At 41.1% G+C, this 25334-nt stretch overlaps 1 protein-coding gene across 18 annotated transcripts in view; it reads right to left on the bottom strand.

Moving 5' to 3' along the window:
- The window catches only part of FER (FER tyrosine kinase), a 395630-nt gene that overhangs the window by 295853 nt on the left and 74443 nt on the right, over positions 1 to 25334 (bottom strand). For 16 of the 18 annotated variants that reach the window (XR_006281516.1, XM_038401275.2, XM_043514883.1 and 13 more), the window contains 4 exons: positions 25000 to 25183; positions 19291 to 19428; positions 18312 to 18431; positions 5788 to 5910 (listed from right to left, as the gene is read on the bottom strand). Coding sequence is in view for 17 of the 18 variants with exons in the window: in XM_038401275.2 (XP_038257203.1) it covers positions 5788 to 5910; positions 18312 to 18431; positions 19291 to 19428; positions 25000 to 25183 (565 nt within the window). In the remaining variant the exon portion in view is untranslated. Of the gene's footprint in view, positions 1 to 5787; positions 5911 to 8813; positions 8836 to 18311; positions 18432 to 19290; positions 19429 to 21528; positions 21572 to 24999; positions 25184 to 25334 lie in introns of those variants that run through there. The other 2 variants (XM_043514889.1, XM_043514890.1) reach the window with 2 other exon arrangements.

The raw sequence follows: 25334 nt of genomic DNA, 5'->3' as shown, positions 1-25334 counted from the left end.
GCCCAAGCTGGAGAATTAAGGGGGCAGAGCAGTCTCACAGTCCCAGGCTGCGCCCTGGGGATCCTGTCACATAGACTGTACCAAATTCAAGTCCCATGGGGGAATGGGATCTCCTACATAAAGGTACAGCTTATCCACACCTTAAAGAATTTAATGGTTTTAGAATTAGAAAACATGTATCTACCACAGACTGGTGGGTGGAATATGGAGATAGCTGCCAGGTAAATGCTGACAGAATTTACAGAGAGGTCTTGATGTTTCCAGTGAAGCAAATAATCCAGAATATGCTGGATAGAAGACAGGATCAGAAAAATAAACTTCTACTGAGACCAGTTGGAGGAACTCTTCCATTTCATCAGGTAAGCATATTTAGTGGACAACTTCCTGCTGTTTAAAAGGATGTTTTGCACATCCACAGAAATTTAAGCCTCTTGAGATGTTAACCATTGAGCGTCCACACCTTATGACGAAGGGTGCATGGGTTGGGATGCATCTTCCAACTGTGGTTCTATGATAGGTCAGGTTGCTGGGGTTGTGATATTCAACTTGATAGAGATTTAGCAGACTGAAGAAACAATACTGACAATGCTAGGCTGGCTTTATGAGGATCATCAGAGTTCAGTCCTGCTTGAGCTTGCATAACACTGTGAGGCACAGGAATAGAAGAATAGACATATAGCACCTTTGCTTTCCATGAGAGAAGGAAAGAATTCATTAAGGAGCCCAGACTGTGCCACGCCCTACAACAAAACAAATTGCATTTTCTGTTTAATCAAATAATGAACAGGTCTATCTCTGGGACCCTCTAAGACTGAAGGATGAGTCTCTCAACCTCTGGTTTGAAAAACCATTAATGGTCTTTCCTGAAAGTTCAGCTCAGAAAATCTGCCAAGCTATTCTGAAACCAGGAAGTTGGGAGACTATGAAATATAGTGCACTGCTGATACAAAAGTCCTATAGATCTATCATTTCTTGACAGATGATCATATCTGGCATCTCCCTGTCTGTTCACGCAGAACATCACCGCAATATCGTCTGTGAGGATTTGTAAGGTAGCCTCCCTGATATTAAAGATGAACACCTGACATGCCAGGCAAATTGCCTGCCAACTCTTGTACATTTACGTGTATGGTGAGATCTTGATCGATCTACAGACCTTGGGTATGCAGGCTCCCTAAGTGAGCCCCTCAACCAAGATATGAAGCATCCATAACTATAGTTGTGGACAAAGGAGAGGAAAAGGGAACTCCCATACACATGATCGTAGGATCCTTCCACCAATCTAGTGAGGTTACGATTTCTGTAGGTATGCAAATCTGCATGTCCAACAGATGATGAGATGAGGAATAAACTGACTTCGTCCAGCCTTGCAACATTCTGAGGTCAAGTCTGGCATGCTGGTTCATGTACATGCAGGAAGCCATCTGCCCCGAAAGTCTTCAACCGCTTCTTACTATTATGGGCAGAGGGGTTTTTAAGGAAGACACAAATATATAGTATTATCTAGAACCTGGCTTCTGGCAAGAATATTCTGGCCAATGTAGAGTCAAGGATCACCCCTATAAATTCTGTTCTCTGAACTGGAGGAAAAAAACCAACAATTTCTCCTCACTAATCAATGGGCTCAGTTACTGGAAAAGGGATTGCATCTGGTGAAACCAACTTCTACTTCGTGCTTGAAACAATCCCAAGATAGCCAGTTGTCCACACAGGGGAATATGTGTGTAGCAGAGAGGCATGGCCTCCCTCGGAGACTGACAGCGAGGACTGGCCAAACCCCCCTGGTGGGTGGAACCAGGAAAGCCATACCCGCCATGCCAGAAGCAGAGGCATTGGACAGAAAGAGGAAGTATAAAAGGCAGGCCCTGTAGCTCAGTTTGGGGGAAGCCACTGAGGGAAGCAGAAGCTTCCACCCTGCTTCTGAAGCCTGAGCCTGCTGAGGACTTCTGATGCCTTGAGGACTCATCTGAACTGCCTGAGCTACCAGACATGCCCCATGCTGAGAAGCTGCTGGGATTACCATTTGCAATTTACCCCGGGGCGACGGAGGACAACCCAGAGATCCAGATACACCCCAAAGGAAGGGTGGGAAGTTGTCCAGGGACAGACAACTACAGTCCGGCTGGCTTGCTGCCTGAGTCGAGTTCAGCATGTTGCAGCTGGATCCCCACTGACCCAATAGCACACCACTCAACTTATGCAGGTAGAACTGTTAGGGTCCTAGACTGGGATGTAGTGGAGTCGGGTGGGCCTGCGTCCCTCTATCTCCTGCCACCCCACCCCTGAGTATTACGGACCACAGATCTTCGCAGCTTTCTGCGACTCTGATGCATAGTCGTGAAAATATGCATTCCTCAAGTCAAGGAAAGTGTACCAGTGGGGGCTAGAGAGAGAATAATGGAAGCCAGGGTGACCACAGAACTTTTTTTTTTTAACTACGTATTTGTTTAAATCTCACAAGTCCAAAATGGCCCTGAGATCTCCTTTTTCCTTTGGAATCAGAAAATGGAGAGAATAGAACCCTTCCCTCAAGAGAGAGGAGGCACCTCCTCTATGGCTCCCACTGGTAAAAGAGACTGTACATCTTGAAGAGAAAATGGTCCCTGAAGAAGGACAAGGGAGGGCAGTGGGAAGGAAGAACAGAAAAACTGCAGGATGTATTCCAGTTCTATGGGGCTTAGAACCCATTGAGCAGTGGCAATGAGGGCTCAAGACTGTAGAAGTGGGATAACCTATTGGAAAAAAAAAAAGGGATGGGAAAAACTGTAACATGGTGAGCAAGTACCCTTGTCTTCAACAAAGCTGTCAAATAGTCTGCCTAGAGGCCACACCCTGACTTGAGAAATCTGCTTTAGGACGAATAGGTGATGGTCTTCTCTTGAGTGTCTTGCCCCATTTTTTGAACTGATAGGGATACTTATGCAGCTAGAACAAATACTTCTGAAGAGGCTGAGGTCAGAATTACTCTCTTTTAGAAAGAGGTGTTTAAATACCCACGGCTTTCAATATGGCCCAGGAATCCTTGAAACTATGTAACATCACATCAGTCTTTTGAGAGAAGAGGGTATGACATTCAAAGGGAAGGTCCTGGCTTGTTTCTTGAACTTCTGATGAGAGACGAGATGACTGCAGCCAGAAACATCTGTGCCTAGGACAGACACCATGACTCTATAGCTGCCATCCAAGGTTGCCTGCAGTCAATTTCGAGCCACTAGATTCCTCTACCATGACCTGCAAGTCACGTCTAGTCTCCTCTGGCAACTTGTCCAAGAACTTCAGCATGCTGTTCCAGTGTGAGAAATTGTATCTAGCCAATAAGGATCGGTGAATGGAGATATGATCTTGAAGACCAGATACCGAATAAGCCTTTCTTTTTTTTTTTTTGGCCCTTTGGGGCCGTAGAAACTCAACTCTGATACCACTAAGGAACCTGGGGGAGGTGCCTGTAAAAATGCTCATATCATTGAGAAGGGACATGACACTGCAGTTAAAAACCCATGGCTGGGCTGTGCCATCTGACTCAGGTTTACAGAGCTCAGGCTAAGGGGCTGTTTAAATTGTGGTGTAGACATTTAGGTTCGGGCTGGAGCCTAGGCTCTAGGAAACTTTAAGGTGGGAGGGTCCTAAAGCTCAGGCTGCAGCCTGAGCCTGAAAGTCAACAATACAACTAAACAGCCTTGCAAGCCCGAGCCCAAGTCAGCTGGCACAGGCCAGTCATCCATGTCTAATTACAGTATAGACATACACTCTGTTCTCTTGTGTGTTTGGAGCAGAGAAGCCAGTGTCTGCCAGAAGGACTTTGTAAGATACGGAATGGCCTCATTAATGGGTGGAATTCTGAAAGGCTCCGCAAAACTGAGTATGTCAACTAATCTGTGGGAGCATTCCTGAACTACCTCATCTTGAATATCAAAAGATCTAGCCTCTCTCTTACATTTCATGATATCCTGTGAAGTTGTCAAAGAAAGAAGAGGAATCCCCAGATACCATAATCTTATCCAGTGACAAGGAGGATTAATCCAAAAGGCTTAAGTTTGAACTTCCTGTAATGGTGAGACTACCAGTACCAGAGTTTATAGATGAGCCTGTGTTTCTTACTCCTACAATATCGGTATCAGAGACAGAAGCCTGAATAGCTTCAGGGGATCTAGCTTACTATCTGCTAAGTGACTCTACAGGACAAGGAACTGGGGAGGACCATGAAGTAGCATGTATGCCCCAGAGCTAGCAGTGTGGCACAGGACATCAGCCATAACTGCTCCCTATGTCTCAGTCTCTGGAACAACTTCCAAAAATCAGACAGGTGCTTGGATGGGGATTCTCCTGATGACAGCATTGGCCCTTCCAACCCAGGAAAATGGTGCACAAGAGCTAATCTTAGACTTAAAGAGAACCTGGAAGATCTGGTGCCATGCCTCTTGGTGTCTGAGACTGAGAACATCTGCTGGATGATGCCAGTACCAGGGACAACGTATTAGGTTTACTCCTGGATTGGACAGTATGAGAAAGAGTTAGGCATTCCAAGGACTTGACCATCAATGGTACTGTGATCTGCTGCCCCTGCCTTGAAGTAACTTGGGACTCTTCTGCTGGCAACGAGCATCCCAGAGCCTGGAGAAGGACCTGTAACAGTAGATTTACCTCTTACCCAAATGAAAAATCCAGCATCTTGAGACAAACCAAGTCTCTTTCTGTTGCATAAGCCTCAGGATTTGTTAGCACCGCAAGACCTTCTTGATCTATTTTGTTCCTGAACTGAGGGCAGTAAAAGTCAGCCTGAACAGCCCGGAAGCCAGTGCCAGATTGAACAATTCTTACAAGGGTGAGGCAGAGGCTGGTACTGGGCACGGTCACCTATGCGCATTATCCACTGTTCTGCTGGTAGATAGCGCCAGGGAACTTAATCTCCTCTCAGGACTGCATCTACCCATTTTAGAGGAACAGTGCTCACCAGATCTCTTGTGCTTTCTCCTCAGTACCAGAGAAGAGGATACGTGCTTTCCTTCCAATGATCTTCTCTGGGGTGGAAACAGCTATGTCTGGAGAGACACTCCTTGTTGAAATGGAATCACTCAGCACCACACTAAGCACGAAGGCTCTGAAGGTGGATGCAAGATAGCCTCCATAAGTATGTGGACGCTCACGTCCCTGTTTTTTATACAACACTTTAAATCTCCACAGATCTGGCCACGGTCTTGAATGTGGACCTCACCCAGACATTTGGAGCAAGGATCACTCACCAGAATTCTTGCAACTGGCACAAGACTTAAAGCTTGGGGTTCAAGGCATCCCCCACTACTAAGCATAAACATTTGCACTAAGAGTTTCTCTGTCGGAAAACCAAGAAAAAAATGAAGAAAACCTAGACTAAGTACAATAATGAGTGCCACTAAACAACAAGAATGCCTGCCCCCCGCCAATGCATATACTACTTAACCATATACAAATAGACAGAAAACCAATGATAGTGCGGGGAAACTTGAATAAACAAGTTGACATGCTCCAACTACAGATCACAGCTGATAAGAAGGAATGGGTGGAGAGAGGGAGGGTCATGACAGTTCCGCCCTTTGTATCATCAATCCATAGGATGAGTGTACTGAAGGCAAATGCGCCACCCTGATAGATACCACTACGGGGAAAAATCCCCAGCTCTGGGGCACTGGGAACGCATAAACTTGAAGTGGAACAGACATGTGCAAATCACTCAAAGGAGAACGGCATATTACAATACAAACACCTTTTTTCTTTAAAATTTTCACCTTCCAATATCTTTGCCACACTTACTCTGATTTTTTCTCACAGGTCTTAGAAGATTCTTCTATTTTCTTTTCTAATTCCAACAAAAGCTCTTCTTTGTTCAAAAGTGTCTGCTGTGTCTGAATCAATTCTTCTACTACTGTTTTCAACCTAGAATACAGGTCAGTTGTACAAATCAAAAATATGCATACACTACATACATACAATACAAACTGTTTGTGCACATGTGTATGTGTTGCTTTGTATATCTAAAAAAAAGAGGTGAAAATAGAAGCAGTAATCCTTAAATTAGTTTCTAGTTTGACACTTTTCCTTTCTTGGTAATATGTTCATTAAATTGCTTATTTTGTGAATGTACCTTATTTTATGGGTACACTCTAGTTGTGGGTGCGCACTGTTGGGAGCGAAGGCATATTTTAGGCCTGATAAAAGTCTGCTGTGATTTTTAAGAGTCTGTTTGGATAAATTTTAACAGCTTAAAACTTAAGTAGAACCACCCATGTGTAAGAAAATGAAGAGTAATCACATTTGTGAGGAAAACAAAAAGATAAAGCATCCATAAAGTTAGAAAAAATTGGTTTGAGTTAGCACAAAACTTGTACCAACAGGGGTGGAGAATGAAACAGATATGAAACAGAAACTAATGCATATTCATAAGAAAAAACAACAAAAGTTATAAATAGCTTTTCTAAACAAAGGGAAGCTGAAGATGTGTATTTGTCTGGTATTGGAGATATCTGTGTGGTGACTGTCCGGATGAGCTTCCCACTTGTGTGTAATTGATCACTACTTACTCAGCAGATAAAGGCTTCATTCTTTGATGTAGTAGCACTTAAAATGCTTCTTACGTATTTTAATTTTTTTTTTTTAAATTTGAAGCAGTTGCTAGGCCAAGAGCATACACAGTAATATATAATAGAATCAATTCCTTCCCAGCATTCATCCAGTTATTAATTCATTAATATAGATATTCCAAGCAACAGTGGCATAACACAGTTAACAAAAAGAATTGGATTTACTGTTTTGGAGCTTTTCTCCTAATGGTCTACTACTGCCCACACTTTTTCAATTGGAAGAAGAGTCAAATCAAGCAGGCTTTAGCTATCAGGGAATTGTATTCCATACACACTAAAATAAGATTAATCTGCATTTGATCCTGTGATATATATTAATGATTTATCTTGTACGTAAACTCATTGTCTATTTTACAATCCCAGATTTAAACTTGCAACACTTCAATTCTCAACACACACAATTACCTGTACAAATTCCTCATTATATATTAATCTCAAATTTAATATTTATTACAAATCCTTTCACTTTAAAACCTTGATTAAGAATGTTTATTTGCTGACCCTACATGTGACTGTAAATATTTCTTTCACAAACTTTCAAAAATTCATTGACCTAACTCATTTTATGCAGATTAAGCACTGTATTTAACTATCAACTATTAACATATAGAAATTTAAATCCAAATTCGTCTCTAAAGCATATAATTACTTTCAGACATCATTAACATTTTAATATGCCCTACAATTTAAAAAAAAAGTGTATGCAGTGTAGTGGTAGCCAAGTCGGTTCCAGGATATTAGAAAAACAAGATGGGTGAGATAATATCTTTTATTGGACCTTCTGTTGGTGAGAGAGACAAGCTTTCGAGCCATAGAGCTCTTCTTCAGGACTTGAAGTTCCGTGTGGCTTCATAGCTTGTCTCTCTCACCAAGAGAAGTTGGTCCAATAAAACATATTACTTCACCCACCTTGTCTCTCTAATTTAAAAATTCTGATTTAAAATCAGAGCACCAAGTTGGAATAGGAAATTCAGGTAGCTCTTCCCAATACTACTGAACTCTGTGAGAAAGTTTGGACTTATCTTTGAGCAAGAGAAGATAAGTTAGTTGTTTTAATCTTCCTTTTTGTTCTAAATAACCATCTGAAGTTTGGACACAATTTAGGACTGGCTAGAGCTATTATCTCAGACTATCGTGTATCATCACCCTGGTTACAATTTGTCACAGGATATTTCACCATGGACCCGCATCTGTCTTCTGGACAAAAGTACTTCAGAAAAAGACTATTACTAACTCAGTCACTTTAATCACAGCTAGCTTTCATAATAATACATTTCCAAATTATTCATCTTTACATTGAACCTGGACATATCAAACCATTATGAAACCTTCCATATGCTGGGTTTACAAATTATCTTAATGATCTATCTGGAAAAGCTACTTGGGAATTTTTCTTGATCACTGATTTAACAGTCTCAAATATTAATAGATATGAATACATATTTGTACAAAATAGCTGTTGGAAGATTTCTTTCACTCACATAGGTACTGATTCATATTCCCACTCACCCTTTTACTAGCTTAACAGACATTCTCTATCAGCCATATATTATTTGCTCTTTTAATTCATCCCACTATCTTCCAAATATAATATTTTATCACAGTATTGTATTTTGTTTGCATATGTTAATGCAGTAGCTTCCATTAAACCATCAACACTTATCAGCAAATACCAAAGTTCTCTTTGTACTGAGAGGAGAACCACTGGTAAATGCTGACACAAAGACCACTATGGGTATACTATGATTCTTTATTGGATTGTTTACTTAGCTTTACACTATTTTAAAACATAAAACTGATCCAATTTTCCACATAATGTATTTTATAATGGAGATAACAGTTTAATTAAACTTAACCCAATAACATAACATAGGAAAATACGTATTCTGTTTAAGTCAAACAAAGGGATTTTAGCAGCCAAGGGAAGGCTTAAATAAAAAATGTAACTAGCAAGATAAGTTGTAAAAGTGATAAACTAAAATTATAGCTGGTAAGAGAAGAGAAGCCCCTAATTATCAAAACTGATTCTGACAAAGAAAAATTCTTTTGTGATGTAATACACTTATAGTGACGTTTAACATACCAGTGTCAACTTGAAGAAAGGGGCCAGATCATAAAATCTTGTCTACTCAAAGCAGGAAAGGGGTCATTTCCAAACTGCGCAAAACTGGTTCTTAGCTCAAGTGAACAATTGGCTCTGACATCACTTGTTTGTTAAAGTCTACAAAAAAGATAACTCGTAGGGGGTTCATTACTAGTATCTGCCTGTGCAAGCTGGAGACAACCATCGTGGGTTTGAGCACTCCTGGGCCTAGTCTTGCGATAAGCACTTGATCATTGTTTATAACTATTTTATGAGGACGTGATGATTGCTTATGCATCTAAGGCACATTTGAAGCAACTGTATAAATACCATTTGACCTTTGAATTTAATAAAAGAATTATAGCTAAATTAATATTTGGTGTTATCCTGCATAAACAATAATATCAATAACCTTCTCCACCAGGAGGAGCTCACCCAGAGCTATAACAGCTGGATACTGATTTTTTTCATACACCCTCTTTCAGAATCTGGCAGTCTGAATCACTACAAATCATCACTATGTTGGGAATAATTACAAAAATAATTCAGTACAAACACAAGTCTTACGATAGATAATAAACTTATAGTATGTTTCCTGATAAAGGGACGCATTGCCGTCAGCACAGTGTGGGTGCACAGGGGATGAGAGACACAAAGAACCTTTCCCTTGGACAGCCTGTGCAAGGGTAAAAGACACTTGCAATCCCTGGCCTCTGGAGAAAAATTTCTCTGGAGAGCAAAGAAAATACTCCCTTCATGCACCACCAAAGGGAACAAGAAGAAAGGTAGTGGCATAGCTGTGATCCTTTCCACAATCAGGCTATGGGAGTATGCTGTACCATCCTTCAGGATGATAGAGAACACACTCTTCATCTGTACACCAAGAAAAAGAAGAACTCCCCACAGCTTCCCTGGGACAGTGCAGCTTCATACGAGCTCATACTGGGGACTTCAGGCTAAATGTCACAATCTAGCCCACATATACTTTTTGGGGAAAGGTAGCAAACAACAGTGAGATTTAAAAGAATTACATCACATGCTATTCTATATTTGTCATCTTCTATTTATTAAATATTTTGTTTAATTATTAAATTCACTACAATTAGGACATATATAAGAACACAACCAACTCTGCTTTTATCATGGACTCATGCATAACAAATTGTAAATTTACATTGCAAAAAGCACTGATTTTCACTTAGGCAGTCTATTCCCTCAATATAGGTGTGCATATTTCCCATTGCCATCAGCAACAATCACACACACACACGCATCAGAAGAAGAGTAGATTACCCTTATTTAATTGCGCTGTGTTCATAAGTATGCTTGGATTCTTGCTGAACAGTCAACTAGGTAAGAATCCCCAACCCAAAAAGTTTATAACCTGACCATGGATGCTTCTTGGTGTGGATTTGCAGACTGTGGCCTGCATTTTTCCACATTTGGTGTGAATTTTCAGCGACTGTGGCCTGCATTTCCCCTCTCAGAAAGCCAGGCTCGGGGGACCATCCAGTGTGAAAGGTGTCTGCTGGTGGAATCCCTCAGGAAGCAAGTGAGAGAGCTACAGGAGGAGGTGTGTAGGCTAAGGCACATCCAAGCCCACAATGAATTCATTGAGAGTATTCCTACGGAGATGTCCAAGGGCAATGGTGGTGGCTTACCAAATAGATTTTAGCAATTTTCTAAGTTCAGCGGCATGGAAGGAAGTATCTGTAAAAGCAGACAAAGTGGGTGTCCAGGTTGACACGGATGATGGAGCAGTGGGTGTGGGTGGCTTAAACAAGAAAAAAGAGACCAGCGGTCAGAGATGCAGGCAGGTGCGGAGTGATGAAGGCCTTTTAGCCAAGGACAAGAAGTTTGAACTTAATGCACAGGACTATGGGGAGCAGTAGAGATCCTTAAATAGGAAAGTGACTGGTCACAGCAGCGAGCAAGTAAGATTTTGGCTATGGCATTTCAGATGTATTTAGCTTTGGTTAAAGATACTGCCAATATCGTCAACAGTCAGGCTTCAGGCCATGTCACTGAAAAAAGATGGCATGAGATAATCGTGAGCAAGGACAAAGGCCACACATTCATATTTATACTGTTACACTTCTCTGCAGCATTTGATATTGCTGACCATGGAATCCTGGAATGCCTTGGAAATGTAGCAGGATCATTCCAAGTCATTTCTCTCAAACTGGAGAGTCACATGGACTCCTCCTTCAGAATTCTCAACCCATGGAGTCCCATATAGATCCGTCCTCTCCTCCTTGTTCAACACTGTATATGTAACCTCTTGATGAGACTGAAACAATTCAAGCTAAATTGTCAGCAACAAATGGAAGACACCCGCTCTACATCACCATCACATCAGATGCAAATAGCACCATTTCTCAGTTATCCCATGGCTTGGCTGAAATCAGTAACCAGTTGAAAAGCTGGAACTAGACTTTTCAACTGGAAAGTGATGCTTCTGAGGGAAAATGAAGCACTTTAAAAGCTCATTGCCTCCATAGTGTCACCTGCAGATTGTCAAGACAGTCCTCAGAATCAATCTGAATCTGGACTTCTCACTGCTTCTAGACACCCAAATAGATAGAGCTGTGAAAAATAATCTTTTCTAGCTACGACTGGCAAGAACACTTCACTCCTCATATCACATCCAGACTTCAACAATGATCCATGAAGTAATGACCTGCTGGCTTGATTGCTGTAGTTCTCTGTACCTAGGTATGACGCCTCTCACCCCCCACCTACCACCAATAAAACAAGTATCCAGTTGCTCAGTAACACAGGGTACCAAGAGCACATCACCCCACTGCTCTCTTCATTGGCTCTTTATGGAATATGAGGTCAAAATCAGGGTTTAAATCTTCAAAACCCTGCATAAGGTCATCCTAAATTCCCCAGAGGTTCACCTCATTCTGTGTGATCATACCTTATTACAACAGCTCTAAGCTTCTTCCCAGGCTCTTTCATAACCTCTCCAGGCTTTGGCCTGTACCAACCCAATAGTACAATCTATTCCTTTCAGGTCTCTCACTGTTCTGAAAAACGTGATGTGTCAAACCTTTTTGACACATCTTCCTGTGCCTACCGTTTTCCAGATTCTCACTAGATTACAACCCACAGATGGTTTCCACTTTTTGTATATTGATGCTACCAAGTACAAATATCTCTAAGCTTTCACAAGATTGATAATCTTTTTAGTCATACTGTCCATTAATTGAGGTCAAAGGAATATATCATGTCATGGAATAAAAAGAATATTTCAAAGAACCCAACAGATAGTAATCTAATTAAATAATGACATCCTATTCACATAAGCAAGAGTTGCAGGACTGGGCACTAACTCTTAAGGGTCTAAGTCTGAAGTTAGTCCATAAATAACTGGAATCAGTCCAGCAATCTGCTATAAAATAGAAAACTATATTCTCTACCAGCATGCAAGTAGTGGAGTGCCCCGTGGTGATGCTAGGATAACTTAATCTTGATATTTAAAGGATAATGTCTTTACCAATAAAATTTATGAGTTAGAACATATGTAAGAGTGGTAGAACAGTTGATTCTCCGGGAAGTATTAACAAGTGAATCAACTTGCTTTTTTTTTTTTGGCAAATGTCAAAAGAGGCTCTTACACTGGCATGGTTCAGTTGGCTTCATTATTTTAACTGTTGCCCAGAATTTGTGTGTGTGAAAATCTGTCTGCCTCTATTCTAAATACAGCTCTAATTTTATGAAAGTCTATTTCCATTAGGAAAGATAGCGATAAAGAGGAAGTTACTTACCAGTAACTGGAGGTTCTTAGAGATATACGGTCCCCATTTGGATTCCAAATGTGAGTGCACATGAATGCCATAATCCAGAGCTAGAACAGTTGTACAGCAATGTCTGTTGATCAACATGTGCGTCGTCCTCACGTCCACAGCTAAGGTTATAAGAGGCCATGTGGGTCGATGTTACTCTAGTTCCCTTGCCACTAAGCAGAGTAGTCCATACAGAGGGGATGGAGAGCAGGTATTGGAATCTAAACAGGGACCACACATCTCAAAGAACCTCTAAATTACAGGTAAGTAATCTCCTTTTCTTCTTTGAGTGATGGTCCCCATATGGATTCCAAATGTCGGTGAGTAGTGAGCAATCATCAACATGGAGATGGGTGCAAAGCCTCACGGGAAGTGATAGTCTGCAGCATGGCATAGCCAACAACTGCATCCCCTGCTACTGCTGGGGCAATGGAGTAAAAGTGTGGACGGAGCTCAGCGTGGCTGCTTGGCAAACGTCCTGCCATGGCATGTATGCAAGGTAGGCCTTTGTAAATGTGTGCGCCTGCACTGAGTGATCTGTGACTCCAGGAGGTGGAGGTATCTGGGAGAGTATAGCATTCAGAGATAAGCTACAAGGAGAAGGCTTGTACTTTGCAATGGCAATGAAGACCCTGGGTAAAATGCAGAAGGCATGAGTGGATGTAGAAGGCCGCTGCATGGCTGATGTCAAGAAAGTTCAATGTTTTACCTCTGCTGGAGGCATGGGATTTGGGATAGAAGACCGGGAGATGGATGTACTAGTTGAGGTGGAATGTGAACACCACCTTAGGGATGAATTTGGGGTCCAGGCATAAGGAGACCTTGTCCTTATGGAAGCTGGCGTGTGTGTTGACCAAGGGGGAGGAGAGGTCGGCCATCTTGGCCGCCAACTCGCTAACATGTCACACTGACGTGATGGTGACTAAGAAGATCACCTTCATTGAGAGGTAGGAAAAACAGCACATCACGAGGCTTGATCAGGGCAGAGTGACATTAAGGTGCCAGGAAGCGGATGGCTTGCACTGTGGTGGAAAGGCATTGAGTAGACCTTTGAGGAAACAAACAGTGGTTGGATGACCGAACACAGTGGAACTGTCTACTGGAGGGAGGAAGGCACTGTGCGCCGTCAGGTGGATCCAAATGGAACTGTGGGCAAGGCCCAACAGCTTGATTTGGAGAAGGTAGTCAAGGAGGAGAGAGATGGATATGAAGTCTAGCGGGTAATGGTGGCAGTGAGCCCAGATGGTAAACTGTTTCTATTTCGCTTGATAGCAGGCCCTGGAGAACAGCCTCCTGCTGTGCATGAGGACAAGCACTAGGGTGGAGCATGACCTGTGTACTCATGAGATCCACCCAAACATCAACCCGTGAGGCAGAACGGGAGCGGGTTGGGGTGCCGGAGTCATCCATACATCTGTGTGAGGAGATCTGGGTGGGCACGGAGACTGAGCGGGAGATGAGCAGAGAGGCGGAGGAGGACTGTAAACCAATACTGACGAGGCCAAATGGGGCTATCAATCTGACCACTACTCATTACCGGCAAACCCTGAGCCGGACTTGTGGGAGCAGGGGAATGGGTGGCAAGGCATAGCAGAGATTGCCAGTCCAGTGAAGGAGAAGGCCACTGCTCCAGGATTCGGCCCACACAACCCCCCTGGAGCAATAAAAGGGAAATTTGCAGTTCTCTCTGTCCACAAAGAGGTCCCAGAGCAGGGTGCTCCACCTGCAGAAACCAAAGCATAGGGTAGGATTCTCAGGCTCCCACTTGTGCTTTGCATAGAAGGACATGCTGAGCATGTCCACAAGGGAGTTATGGGCACTCAGGAGATATACACCTAGAATGTAACACCGTGTTTGATGCACCAGTTCCAGAAGTGGACAGCCTCCGCACAGAAGGAGGGAGACTTGATGCTGCCTTACTTGATGACAGACTACCACAGCCATGTTGTCAGAGAGCAGTTGAATGTGGCAAGATTGTATGAGGGGGAAGAACACCTGACAGGTGGGGCAGGCAGCACACAACTCCAGGATGTTGATATGCATCCTGGAGAGGTCCAGAGACTGCGACCAGGTGGATGCCCCAGCCAATGAGGGAGATATCCATGGTCAGAGTGGCATGGGGGAGTGGGAGGTGTAAAGGGGGTGCCAACCAGGACCTTGTACGGGTTGGTTCACCATGCAAGAGATGCCCGGACAACAGTGGGAGGCAGGACAAGTTTGTCCAAGCAGCCTGTCTGCAGCTTGCAGATAGAGAGGAGCTACATCTGAAGGCAGTGTGGAGGTGGCATGAGGCATCACTGAGGTACAGGCCATCTTGTGGCCGAGGAGGGAAAGTCAATGGTGAATGGAGGTGCGCGGGGTGCAGCGCCAGGTGGTAATGATAGAAGCAAGGGCTGCAAAGCGGTCGACCAAATGGAAAACTTGGGCTGCGATGGAGTCCAGACGAGCACTAGGTGGGTAGGTATGAGAACTGACTTCTCCTCATTGATGCAAATCCCAAGCGTGGAAAGGAGCCCGCAAAGGGCCACAGCGGCTGATAAGAAGCACCTGCGGGATGGTGCAACGAGGAGCCAGTCATCCAGGTAGGAGAATACCAAAAGGCCTAGACAGAGCAGTTGCGATATCAAAAGGGAGGACATGATAATGGGAGTATCTAACCATAAATTGGGGAAACTTCTGGGGATGACTGTTGATGAGGAAATAAGCAACTTTCATATCAAAAGCACAAACCAGGCTTCCTGGGAAAAGGGAACGAATAATCAAAGGGAGTGTCACCATCCCAAACTTGAATTTCTTTATAAACCTGTTAGGCAGCCGGAGGTCCAGGATAAGAAGGAGGAAGTATGGGGAACAGAAGCCGAAGCCTCTGAAACTAGTAGCTGAAAGCCTATACTGTGACATGGGTGTAATTCATAAAGTCATATGTGTAAAAAAATCTAAAAACAGCCGAGAACTTAAAACCTGGATGGTAACAGACCACAAATCTCAGTGATCATAGAATCATAGATACGTAGGACTGGAAGGGACCTCAAGAAGTCTTCTAGTCCAGTCCCCTGCACTCAAAGAAGGACTAAGTATTATCTACCATCCCTGACAGGTATTCATCATTGGAGTGTTTTAAGAGCAGATCATACAGAGATTCCACAACCTCCATAGATAATATATTCCAGTACTTAACTATCCTGACAATTTAGAAGTTTTTCTTAACGTCCAACCTCAATCACCCCTGCTGAAATATAAGCCCATTGCTTTTTCTCCTATCCTCAGAGGTTAAAGAGAACAATGTTTCTCCCACCTCCTGATAACAACCTTTTATGTACTTGAAAACTGTTATTATGTCCCCTCTCAGTCTCCTCTTCTCCAGATTAAACAAACCAAATTTTTTCAATCTTCCCTCATAGGTCATGTTTTCTAGACCTTTAATCATTTTTGTTGCTCTTCTTTGGACTTTCTCCAATTTGTCCACAACTTTCCTGAAATATGGCACCCAGAACTGGACACAATATTCCAGTTGAGGCCTAACCAGGGCAGCGTAGAGCAGAAGAATTGTTTCTTGTGTCTTGCTTACAACACTCCTCCTAATACATCCCAGAATGATGATTGCTTTTTTTGCAACCGTGTTGCACTGTTGACTCATATTTAGCTTGTGATTCACTCTGAGCCCAGATCCCTTTTTGCAGGACTTCTTCCTAGGTACTCATTTCGCAATCTGCATGTGTGCAACTGATTGTTCTTTCCTAAGTGGAGTATTTTGCATTTGTCCTTATTGAATTTCATCCTATTTACTTGAGACCATTTCTCCAGTCTGTCCAGATCATTTTGAATTTTAATTCTAGCCTCCAAAGTACTTTCAACGCCTCCCAGCTTGGTATCATCTACAAACTTTATAAGCGTACACACTCTATACCTGTGGCACCTTAGAGACTAACAAATTTATTAGAGCATAAGCTTTCGTGAGCTACAGCTCACTTCATCGGATGCATTTGGTGGAAAAAACAGAGGAGAGATTGATATACACACACACAGAGAACATGAAACAATGGGTTTATCATACACACTGTAAGGAGAGTGATCACTTAAGATAAGCCATCACCAGCAGTCTCCCAGGAGAACCAGGGCCTGCAATCTAGTAACTTCCGTGAGTTGCCGGAAGAAAGCCTCATTCACCTCATCTCCTGGTCCGGTGGTCTATAGCAGACTCCCACCACAACATCACCCTTGTTGCTCCCACTTCTAAACTTAATCCAGAGACTCTCAAGTTTTTCTGCAGTTTCATACTGGAGCTCTGAGCAGTCATACTGCTCCCTTACATACAATGCAACTCCCCCACCTTTTCTGCCCTGCCTGTCCTTCCTGAACAGTTTATTTCCATCCATGACAGTACTCCAGTCATGTGAGTTATCCCACCAAGTCTCTGTTATTCCAATCACATCATAATTTCTTGACTGTGCCAGGACCTTGCTTGTCACCATGAAAGGTTTTCCTCCTTCCCCCCCCCCCTGCTGCTGGTGATGGCTTATCTTAAGTGATCACTCTCCTTACAGTGTGTATGATAAACCCATTGTTTCATGTTCTCTGTGTGTGTGTATATCAATCTCCCCTCTGTTTTTTCCACCAAATGCATCCGATGAAGTGAGCTGTAGCTCACGAAAGCTTATGCTCTAATAAATTTGTTAGTCTCTAAGGTGCCACAAGTACTCCTTTTCTTTTTGCGAATACAGACTAACACGGCTGTTACTCTGAAACACTCTATACCATTATCTAAATCATCGATGAAAATATTGAACAGAACCGGACCAGGACTGATCCCTGCAGGACCCCACTTGATATGCCCTTCCAGCTTGACTGTGAACCATTGATGAATACTCTCCTGCAATGGTTTTCCAACCAATATGCATCCACCTTACAGTAGCTCCATCTAAGTTGTATTTCCTAGTTTGTTTATGGAGGTATCCAAAGTCTTACTAAAGTCAAGCTATGCCACATCTGCCACTTCCCCCTTATCCACAAGGCTTGTTACTCTGTCAAAGAAAGCTGCTAGATTGGTTTGACATGATTTGTTCTTGACAAATCCATGCTATTACTTAACACCTTAGTATCTTCTAGATGAAGATTTAACTTGATTATAATCCAAATAAAAAGAGCTCTCAAGTCATGCTTGTAGCTGTCTCCATCACTTCACAATAACTTAACAGACATTTTAGGCTTCACAGTGATGTTATGGGTTATTGTGTGTACTGCTTGTGTTGATTTGTGACTGGAGGAAATATCCTGGAAAATTCGTGTTAATTTGTGAGGGTGGCAAATGAGTTTGTGTGCTGTAGTGATGGGCTGTGTGTATTTGGGGTTAATGTGTATAAATAATGGTGGTGAGTGTAGGCGTTACTGTGCTGGGAAAATTATATGAGCTGCTCCAATGTGGCATCTGAGCCAAATAATCCATTCTCCCTCATACAACCAATGAAATTGTTGTATGCAAATTAGCTGTAGAGTAATTGGTTGAGTTACCTCTGATATTACAATGGTTTAGAACTCTTGGGATAGCATAGATACATGCCTTACTGTAGCTGTATACCGCACAGGTGTAATTCATAAAGTCAAAATAGTTAAGAAGTTAAAAACTGGTCAGTAACAGACTGTGAAACGCAGTGATGATGCAATCTGGTGATATTTTGAACAAAAAACTCTCAGCCATGCTTGTAGCTGTTTCCATCACTTCACAATGACTCAACAGACATTCTAGGCTTCATAGTGACACAGTGTCATTTCTGGAATCTTATTGTACAGTCAAAAAGGATGCCACATTTTTTGAGACATACTTACATTCCTTGCAAGCTTTCTGCTGTTAAGTTATTCCACATTATCTCATTAGCTTGAAGATTTTCATTTTCTTCCAGTAAAGATGTATCAAACACTATTTCTTGTTCTACATTCTCTGGTGACCTGTTAAGTATACAAAATAACTTAAGATTTATATTACACAGTATACACATGCAGACACGCTAAGTGTAGCTCAGAAGCTAAATATTTGTTCCTTTCCAAAATGATTATGTCAATAAAAAGCATATTTTAATCATACTGAAAACAAAAGCAGATCGAGGATTGGCAACATGATCGCTTTCCTTCAAAATAAGAGTGCAGTTTTAAAAAAAACAGAACACAAAATGGAAGACATTTCCTTGGATTAAGGTCATTACATAACTAAGGCTTTTAATAGAACACCATATGGGTGTATGGATACACAATAACTGATCCAGTTGCAAGTTTAGGACTAACTAATAATATGAATATTAATCTATATATTAGTAACTGAGGTAAAATAAAAATGCATGCACATAATTCCAAGAACTCACTGGGACTATTTATCCGAGTGACAAATGTGCAAGATCAGATCCATAAATAACAAATAAAACTTATTCTCAAAACAAACTTTGCTTGAAATTACATAGCACATAGCTAATGCTGTGACTCAGAATTTCTAGCTCCCACAATTGTATCTGCCTACATATCTTTATCAGTAATTATCAGAGTTTAGTATTTTCCTTTTTGAAAAACTTATTGCTGAGTTTAAGACTTCTTTATCATTTAACAAAGTCCTTGGACAGTTTACATAGATGGAGATACAGAGGTCAGACAATCTTACAAATAAGGATAAAGCATTACAGTCAAGTAGCAATTTAAAGGAACCCAACTGAAAACAAACTAAGCATATACCATTTTTCAGTATTAAGGCTTAACATAGAATATGATTTCTTCTTGCGAGGTAAAAATGAATAAAAGGACTAGAATGGAAAGCTTATACCTGTGAGCTTCTATGAAGCTATTGTACTCTGAGTTAGGGTCTATCTGTTCAACAGAAGTCTGGATCTCTTTATGGACATTCACTATCTCTTCTGTTACAAGACTGGTGATCTGACTGTATTCATCAAGAATTCCTTTTCTGTGGGAAAAAAATACAATAATTCATAGATTCAAAGGCCCGAAGGGACCATTATGATCATCTAGTCTAATCCCCTGCGTAACACAGGCCACAGAAATCCTCCAAAATAATTCCAAAAGCATACCTAATGTACAACATGTTTTCATGAATATATATCTCAAAAAAATCTTAATTTACAAACTAAAAGAACACAAATTCAGATTATTTCTTATTTTTTCTAGACCTTTAGTGTAAATCTTCATAATACTTGGCATTCTTTAATAAACTAAAGCACTTAGTTTTAAGAATTTTAACCCTGATTCAACAATAAGGGGTAAACTTTTTTGTTCCTGTTCCTAGTTTTCATTCTTCATACAACAATTTTACTAATATTTCAAAACTCTGTATATTCTTAATATTCTTATTGTGTTCTGCTACTACATTTTAAGTTACATCTCTGAAGTAACTTATGTAAAATTAGACTATGATAACAAAGAGTTGAATGCCTTGCAGTTAGTTGTCCCTACAAACAGCTGTTCCAGTTGGCTAAAGAGAGAGAAAAGGAGTACTTGTGGCACCTTACAGACTAAAATTTATTTGAGCATAAGCTTTCGTGAGCTCACTTCATTGGATGCATGCAGTGGAAAATACAGTGGGGATATTTTATATACACAGAGAACATGAAACAATGGGTGTTACCATACACACTGTAACGAGAGTGATCAGGTAAAGTGAGCTATTACCAGCAAGAGAGGAAAAAAAAAAAAAAAAGAAAATCTTTTGCAGTGATAACCAAAGTGGGCTATTTCCTGCAGTTGATAAGAACGTATGAGGAACGGTGGGGGGGGGGGGGGTTATAAACATCGGGAAATAATTTTACTTTCTGTAATGACACATCCACTCCCAGTCTTTATTCAAGCCTAATGTAATGGTGTCCAGTTTGCAAATTAATTCCAATTCAGCAGTCTCACGTTGGAGTCTGTTTTTGACGTTTTTTTGTTGAAGAATTGCCACTTTTAGGTTTGTAATCAAGTGACCAGAGAGATTGAAGTGTTCTCCAACTGGTTTTTGAATGTTATAATTCCTGACGTCTGATTTGTGTCCATTTATTCTTTTACGTAGAGACTGTTTGGTTTGGCCAATGTGAGAGAGAGGAATCAGATTGTACATTATTGGAAAACATAAAGAACCAAATTATGGTCCCTCCATCAAAGGGATTCTGTGAGAGAGAGAGCTCTGAGAACATATTCCCTACCACCACCACAGTGCCTCCGAACAGATAACAGATAAATTAAGGAACCACTAACACAGGCAGCACCATTAGTTCCTCATGACACCTTATATCACTACCAAGGAACAATTGCAGCAGTACTTCATCTGAACCCCCCACTCATCTTTTTAACATCAAAATGTAGAACTGCAACACTGACTCATTAGTTTAATAAAGAATGAGCTACTTTAATCTAAGATAACAAATTAATGTACAGTTATTCTCCATATTAGAGGCCAGTGTGCATGTGACCCATGGGACCTTTTGCTCTCTATCATTTTAACTAATCAAATAATCTGCTCTCTGAATTACTCAGTGCAGGGTTCTTGTAATTTTTATTTTATTACTAGCTCGCCAGAAGAAGCACACGTATGCTCATGTCACATTTCAACATATATACAACAGTAAATAAGGAATTGTTATTTACTTCTTCTCGTAACACAAACTAGGGGATCACCAAATGAAATTAATAGGCAGCAGGTTTAAAACAAACAAAAGGAAGTATTTCTCCACACAGCACACAGTCAAGATGTGGAACTCTTTGCCAGAGGATGTTGTGAAGGCCAAGACAATAACAGGATTCAAAAAAGAACTAGGGAAGTTCATGGAAGATAGGTCCATCAATGGTCACAAGCCGAGAATGAGTGACAGGGAATGGATCACTTGATGATTATCTGTTCATTTCCATGGGGCACCTGGCATTGGCCACTGTCAGAAGACTGGATACTGGGCTAGATGGACCTTTGGTCTGACCCAGTATGGCTGTTCTTATATGTACCAAACCAAAAAATCAAACACAAGGAATATTTAATTTTTGGCATTCCTTAGCCATTTTCTATTTTCTATTTTACTTTTTTACACTTTCAATATTAACTTCAGCTATCTCACTGTGTTCTGAAAGAAGGCAAAAAATTTTTTTTAATATTGATCACTACTGACCAACCAGAGTAGAGTGCACATTAGAGTAGAAGGAACATTAATCTATTTTCCTTGTGGTCATTTTTCAAGTAGATGCTTAATGAACCCCAAAAATGTTGCTTGCCCGGATTTCCTTGCTATTTGTGTAAACAGTGGAGGCAAGAAAAAAAATTAAAGCTCAATCTAACATTGGAAGATATTGGAAAAAATTTAAAAATACAAGGTACATGATTTGAGATTAAAGTAAAAAAGTGGGCATTCAGGAAAGCAAATATTTATACATGTCTTAAAAAATGATACTTGTATAATGGGTTAATTGCCTATTTTCTATACTAGTTTCTGTGATAGAAATTTTCTTCCCTTTAGTTCTAGGCATTTTCTTCCATTCTGTTATCAAGTTGGAGCTATATTACATCTTACCAATTCACTACAGGGCTACCAGTCCATAAAACCAGGATTATTCAACCATACCTCATGAAGGTGTTCCATCTCCCCCACACTAAAACCACCCAGATCCTAGCCTGAAATTACCTGAAACATCAGCTTTGGTTCTATCTTAGATTCATTGTTATCCAATAATAGCAGTGTTCCAGTGAAAAGCCATTTTACCAAGAGTATTCTACTAATAAGGTGCTTATTTATAAATGGCACCTTTTTACTTAAGAGAACTGATCCTGTGTGTCTTCAGATATCCAGGTCCACTTAGTGACAAAACTACATTTTTACTGCTTTATACTCTTGTTGGTCCTGCAGATAAGAGAGAAAATGTTGGATTCTATTCCAACTTGTGCATCAACAGAACTATTTATTAAAATTACAGAGATGAAGTGGGTGAGGCAATATCTTTTATTGGTCTAACTTCTGTTGGGGAGAGACACAAAGCTTTTAAGCTTACACAGAACTCTTCTTCAGGTCTTGAAAGCTTCTCTTGCACCAAATGAAGTTGGTCCAATAAACAATATTACCTCATCCATCTTGTCTCTCTAATATCATGGGACCAACGCAACTAAAACAACACTGCAAACAACAATATTAAATTACAATAATTTACAGCTATGGACCTCCACTGATGCTACTGGGACCACGCACTGGTGTAACTAAGGGCCTAAAGTGGCCCAAACACACTATTACTGGTGATGATTAAGTTAAGAACTTGGCCTGATTCTCAAAATCTATAGAGATTGTGTTTGCAGGGCTGGCAATTAGAAAATCCAACTTGTGTACATGTAAATTACGCATACTTTGGGAAGGATTTTCAAAAGCACTCGATGTTGGTCTTATTCTCAGTGGGAGCAGAGGTAGGCCAATACTCAGTGCTTCTGAAAATCCCACATTTGATATGGAGTTACTGATAGAATCAACATGAAACCCTACAGTGTCATTTTTAGATTAACTTTTCCTAAAAGTACCTCAATTGGGGTATGTACATATTTTACCCACTACTGAACTTTTTAATTATCAGGTCTCTTAAGAAAGAACCCCAATCAGGGATTTTTTTAAAACTTGAAATGTACATGGTATGTGTTGTTTCTCAGCACTTGCCTCCATTACCTGATTGAATGCAAAAACTGATGACAGAGAGAGTAACAACGGAAGGCATCTAAGACACTAGGATAACTAAGAAAACGATTTCTCCATGGTCTCTGTAGATCAATCCTGAGCAGCCAGGTGGAAGAAACTCCCAGCAGCTGATGGAGAACTACAACTCAAAAAGTAGCTGGCTAGTTTGGGTCAGACGGCTAACCTTCCCACAAGACCCAGGGAGAGAAAGGAGTGAGTATGTCCCCACTGTAATTAGACACTGGCAGCTGGCCCATGCCAGTTGACTCAGGCTCACAGGGCTCAGGCTGCAGGGCTGTTTAATTGCAATGTAGACTTCTGAGCCTGGGCTGCAGCCTGAGCCCTGGGACCCTCCTACCTTGCAGAGTCCTAGAGCGTGGGCTCCAGTCTGAGCCTGTGTCTACACCACAATTATACAGCCCCTTAGCTCACATCCCATGATCCCAAGTCAGCTGGCATGGGCCAGCCACTGGTGTCTAACTGCAGCGTAGACATATTCCAAATGGCCCCAGGCTGGTACCACTGACAAGAATTGGATTTTTCCTGCCTCCTTTCCTACAGAGATCACAGAATTTATTGTACCAAGTTAAGGAAGCAGCAATTTACCCTCACCTATTCCTCTCTTTCTAGTCAGACATTAGCAAGGAATAAGAAAGATAATGATCAAGGAGCAAGCTGTTTCGTGCAAGCAGTTTAAGCTCAGAACTTGTCAAGAATTAAAGGATACCACAGTGTTCTCTCCATGGTCCTTGAGAATAGGTACTTTTTTCAGGTGGCTTCTTCCTTCTTTTGCTATTCTATTAGCTGCTCTCCTAGCTAACCCCAACCCCAAATTCCTCAAACTTGTCCTTGTGACTCACCCTAACAATTGGCAAAAACAAAAAACCAACTAACAAAAACAAAACAAACATACTATAAGCACTAATGAGAATGGCTTCTGGGCCAGGATCAAAGAAGTCAACGGGAAAAGGTTTTGGGGGGAATTTTGTATTTAAAGGAATGTATGTACTACTTGTTACACTAACCAGTGCGTCCAGACCAAGTCTATTGCATCCCAGGAACCTGGGGGCATACCAGGAGGCATAAGGGCTAGAGAAAAGATTCTCATCAGAATCTGGTGTCCGGTGGGTCAAGCCTCTTTCTGAAAACTGGAGCAGAAGTCCCTAGGGAACCAGACATGTCACTTTCTCATTGCTCAGAGTCCATGGAGGTTGAGCAAGACTGTTTCACATAAGTTGAAATGAGCGAGGCCTAACATCTGGGGTATATTTTGCCTTTCTATTGCTCATTTGAGCAGATGTAAACTGACTGCATTAAAGAACCACTCCTACTTCATGTGATCCCAGATAAGACAGAGGGAAATCTGGGCAGCGATGAAGTGGATAGAAACAGTACATAGGCATCAAATCACTGTGCTCAGCAACTGACACTGCTCTCTGTGACTAAGATGAAAAGGGAGAAATCACAAAACAAATTAGGGTCATCAGCAGGATGAGCAAATATGAGTTTAAATTAAATGATTCATTTCAAAGTTTTAAAAATGAAGACTGAGAATTTACTCAAACCAACTAATAATTTTAGAAGTTTATAGAGGGAAATGCCTTGTCTTTGACATGTCCACATATTCCCTTAAACCTGAAAAACATGAAGTCCCATTTATTTGAATGGGCTTTCTATAGAAAACTGCCACCAGAATAAATACTGACTTTTTTGGCCATTCCATTTGGCAATAAATAACATTGGTTTATTATTTTCTAACAGTACTAAAATAAAAATTAAATGGGATATTAAATAAAATTGACATCATATTACAAATCAAAAGGAAAAGGAAAAGATTATCTCACAGTGCTTTAACCATTTCTTCTTGCATCTTCTGTAATGAATCCAGTAACAGAGGAAGCGTAGTGTCATAGTACTGGTGCTGATGTAACTGTGCTCCCTTCAGTGCCAACACATACTGATTATGCAGCATGTGAAGTTTCATAGTGGCTTTATCATAACGATCTTTGGCTTTTTCAGTCTCCTTTCCTGAAGGAAAAGAAAAAGGGAAAATTCATAAAGTGATTTAACAGCACACTAAAAGATGACTGCTTGTTAATAATACCAGAAATTAAGTATTCACAATTGCTTTTTAGATCCATGACAAATTAACACCTTTTTGCACCACTAAAACTTTAGG

This window comes from Dermochelys coriacea, chromosome 5 (assembly GCF_009764565.3).
Source record: "Dermochelys coriacea isolate rDerCor1 chromosome 5, rDerCor1.pri.v4, whole genome shotgun sequence".
In the NCBI taxonomy this organism is placed as follows: domain Eukaryota; kingdom Metazoa; phylum Chordata; order Testudines; family Dermochelyidae; genus Dermochelys; species Dermochelys coriacea.
The sequence above is the reverse complement of the archived record's forward strand: the minus strand, read 5'-3'. Positions and strand labels throughout refer to the sequence as shown.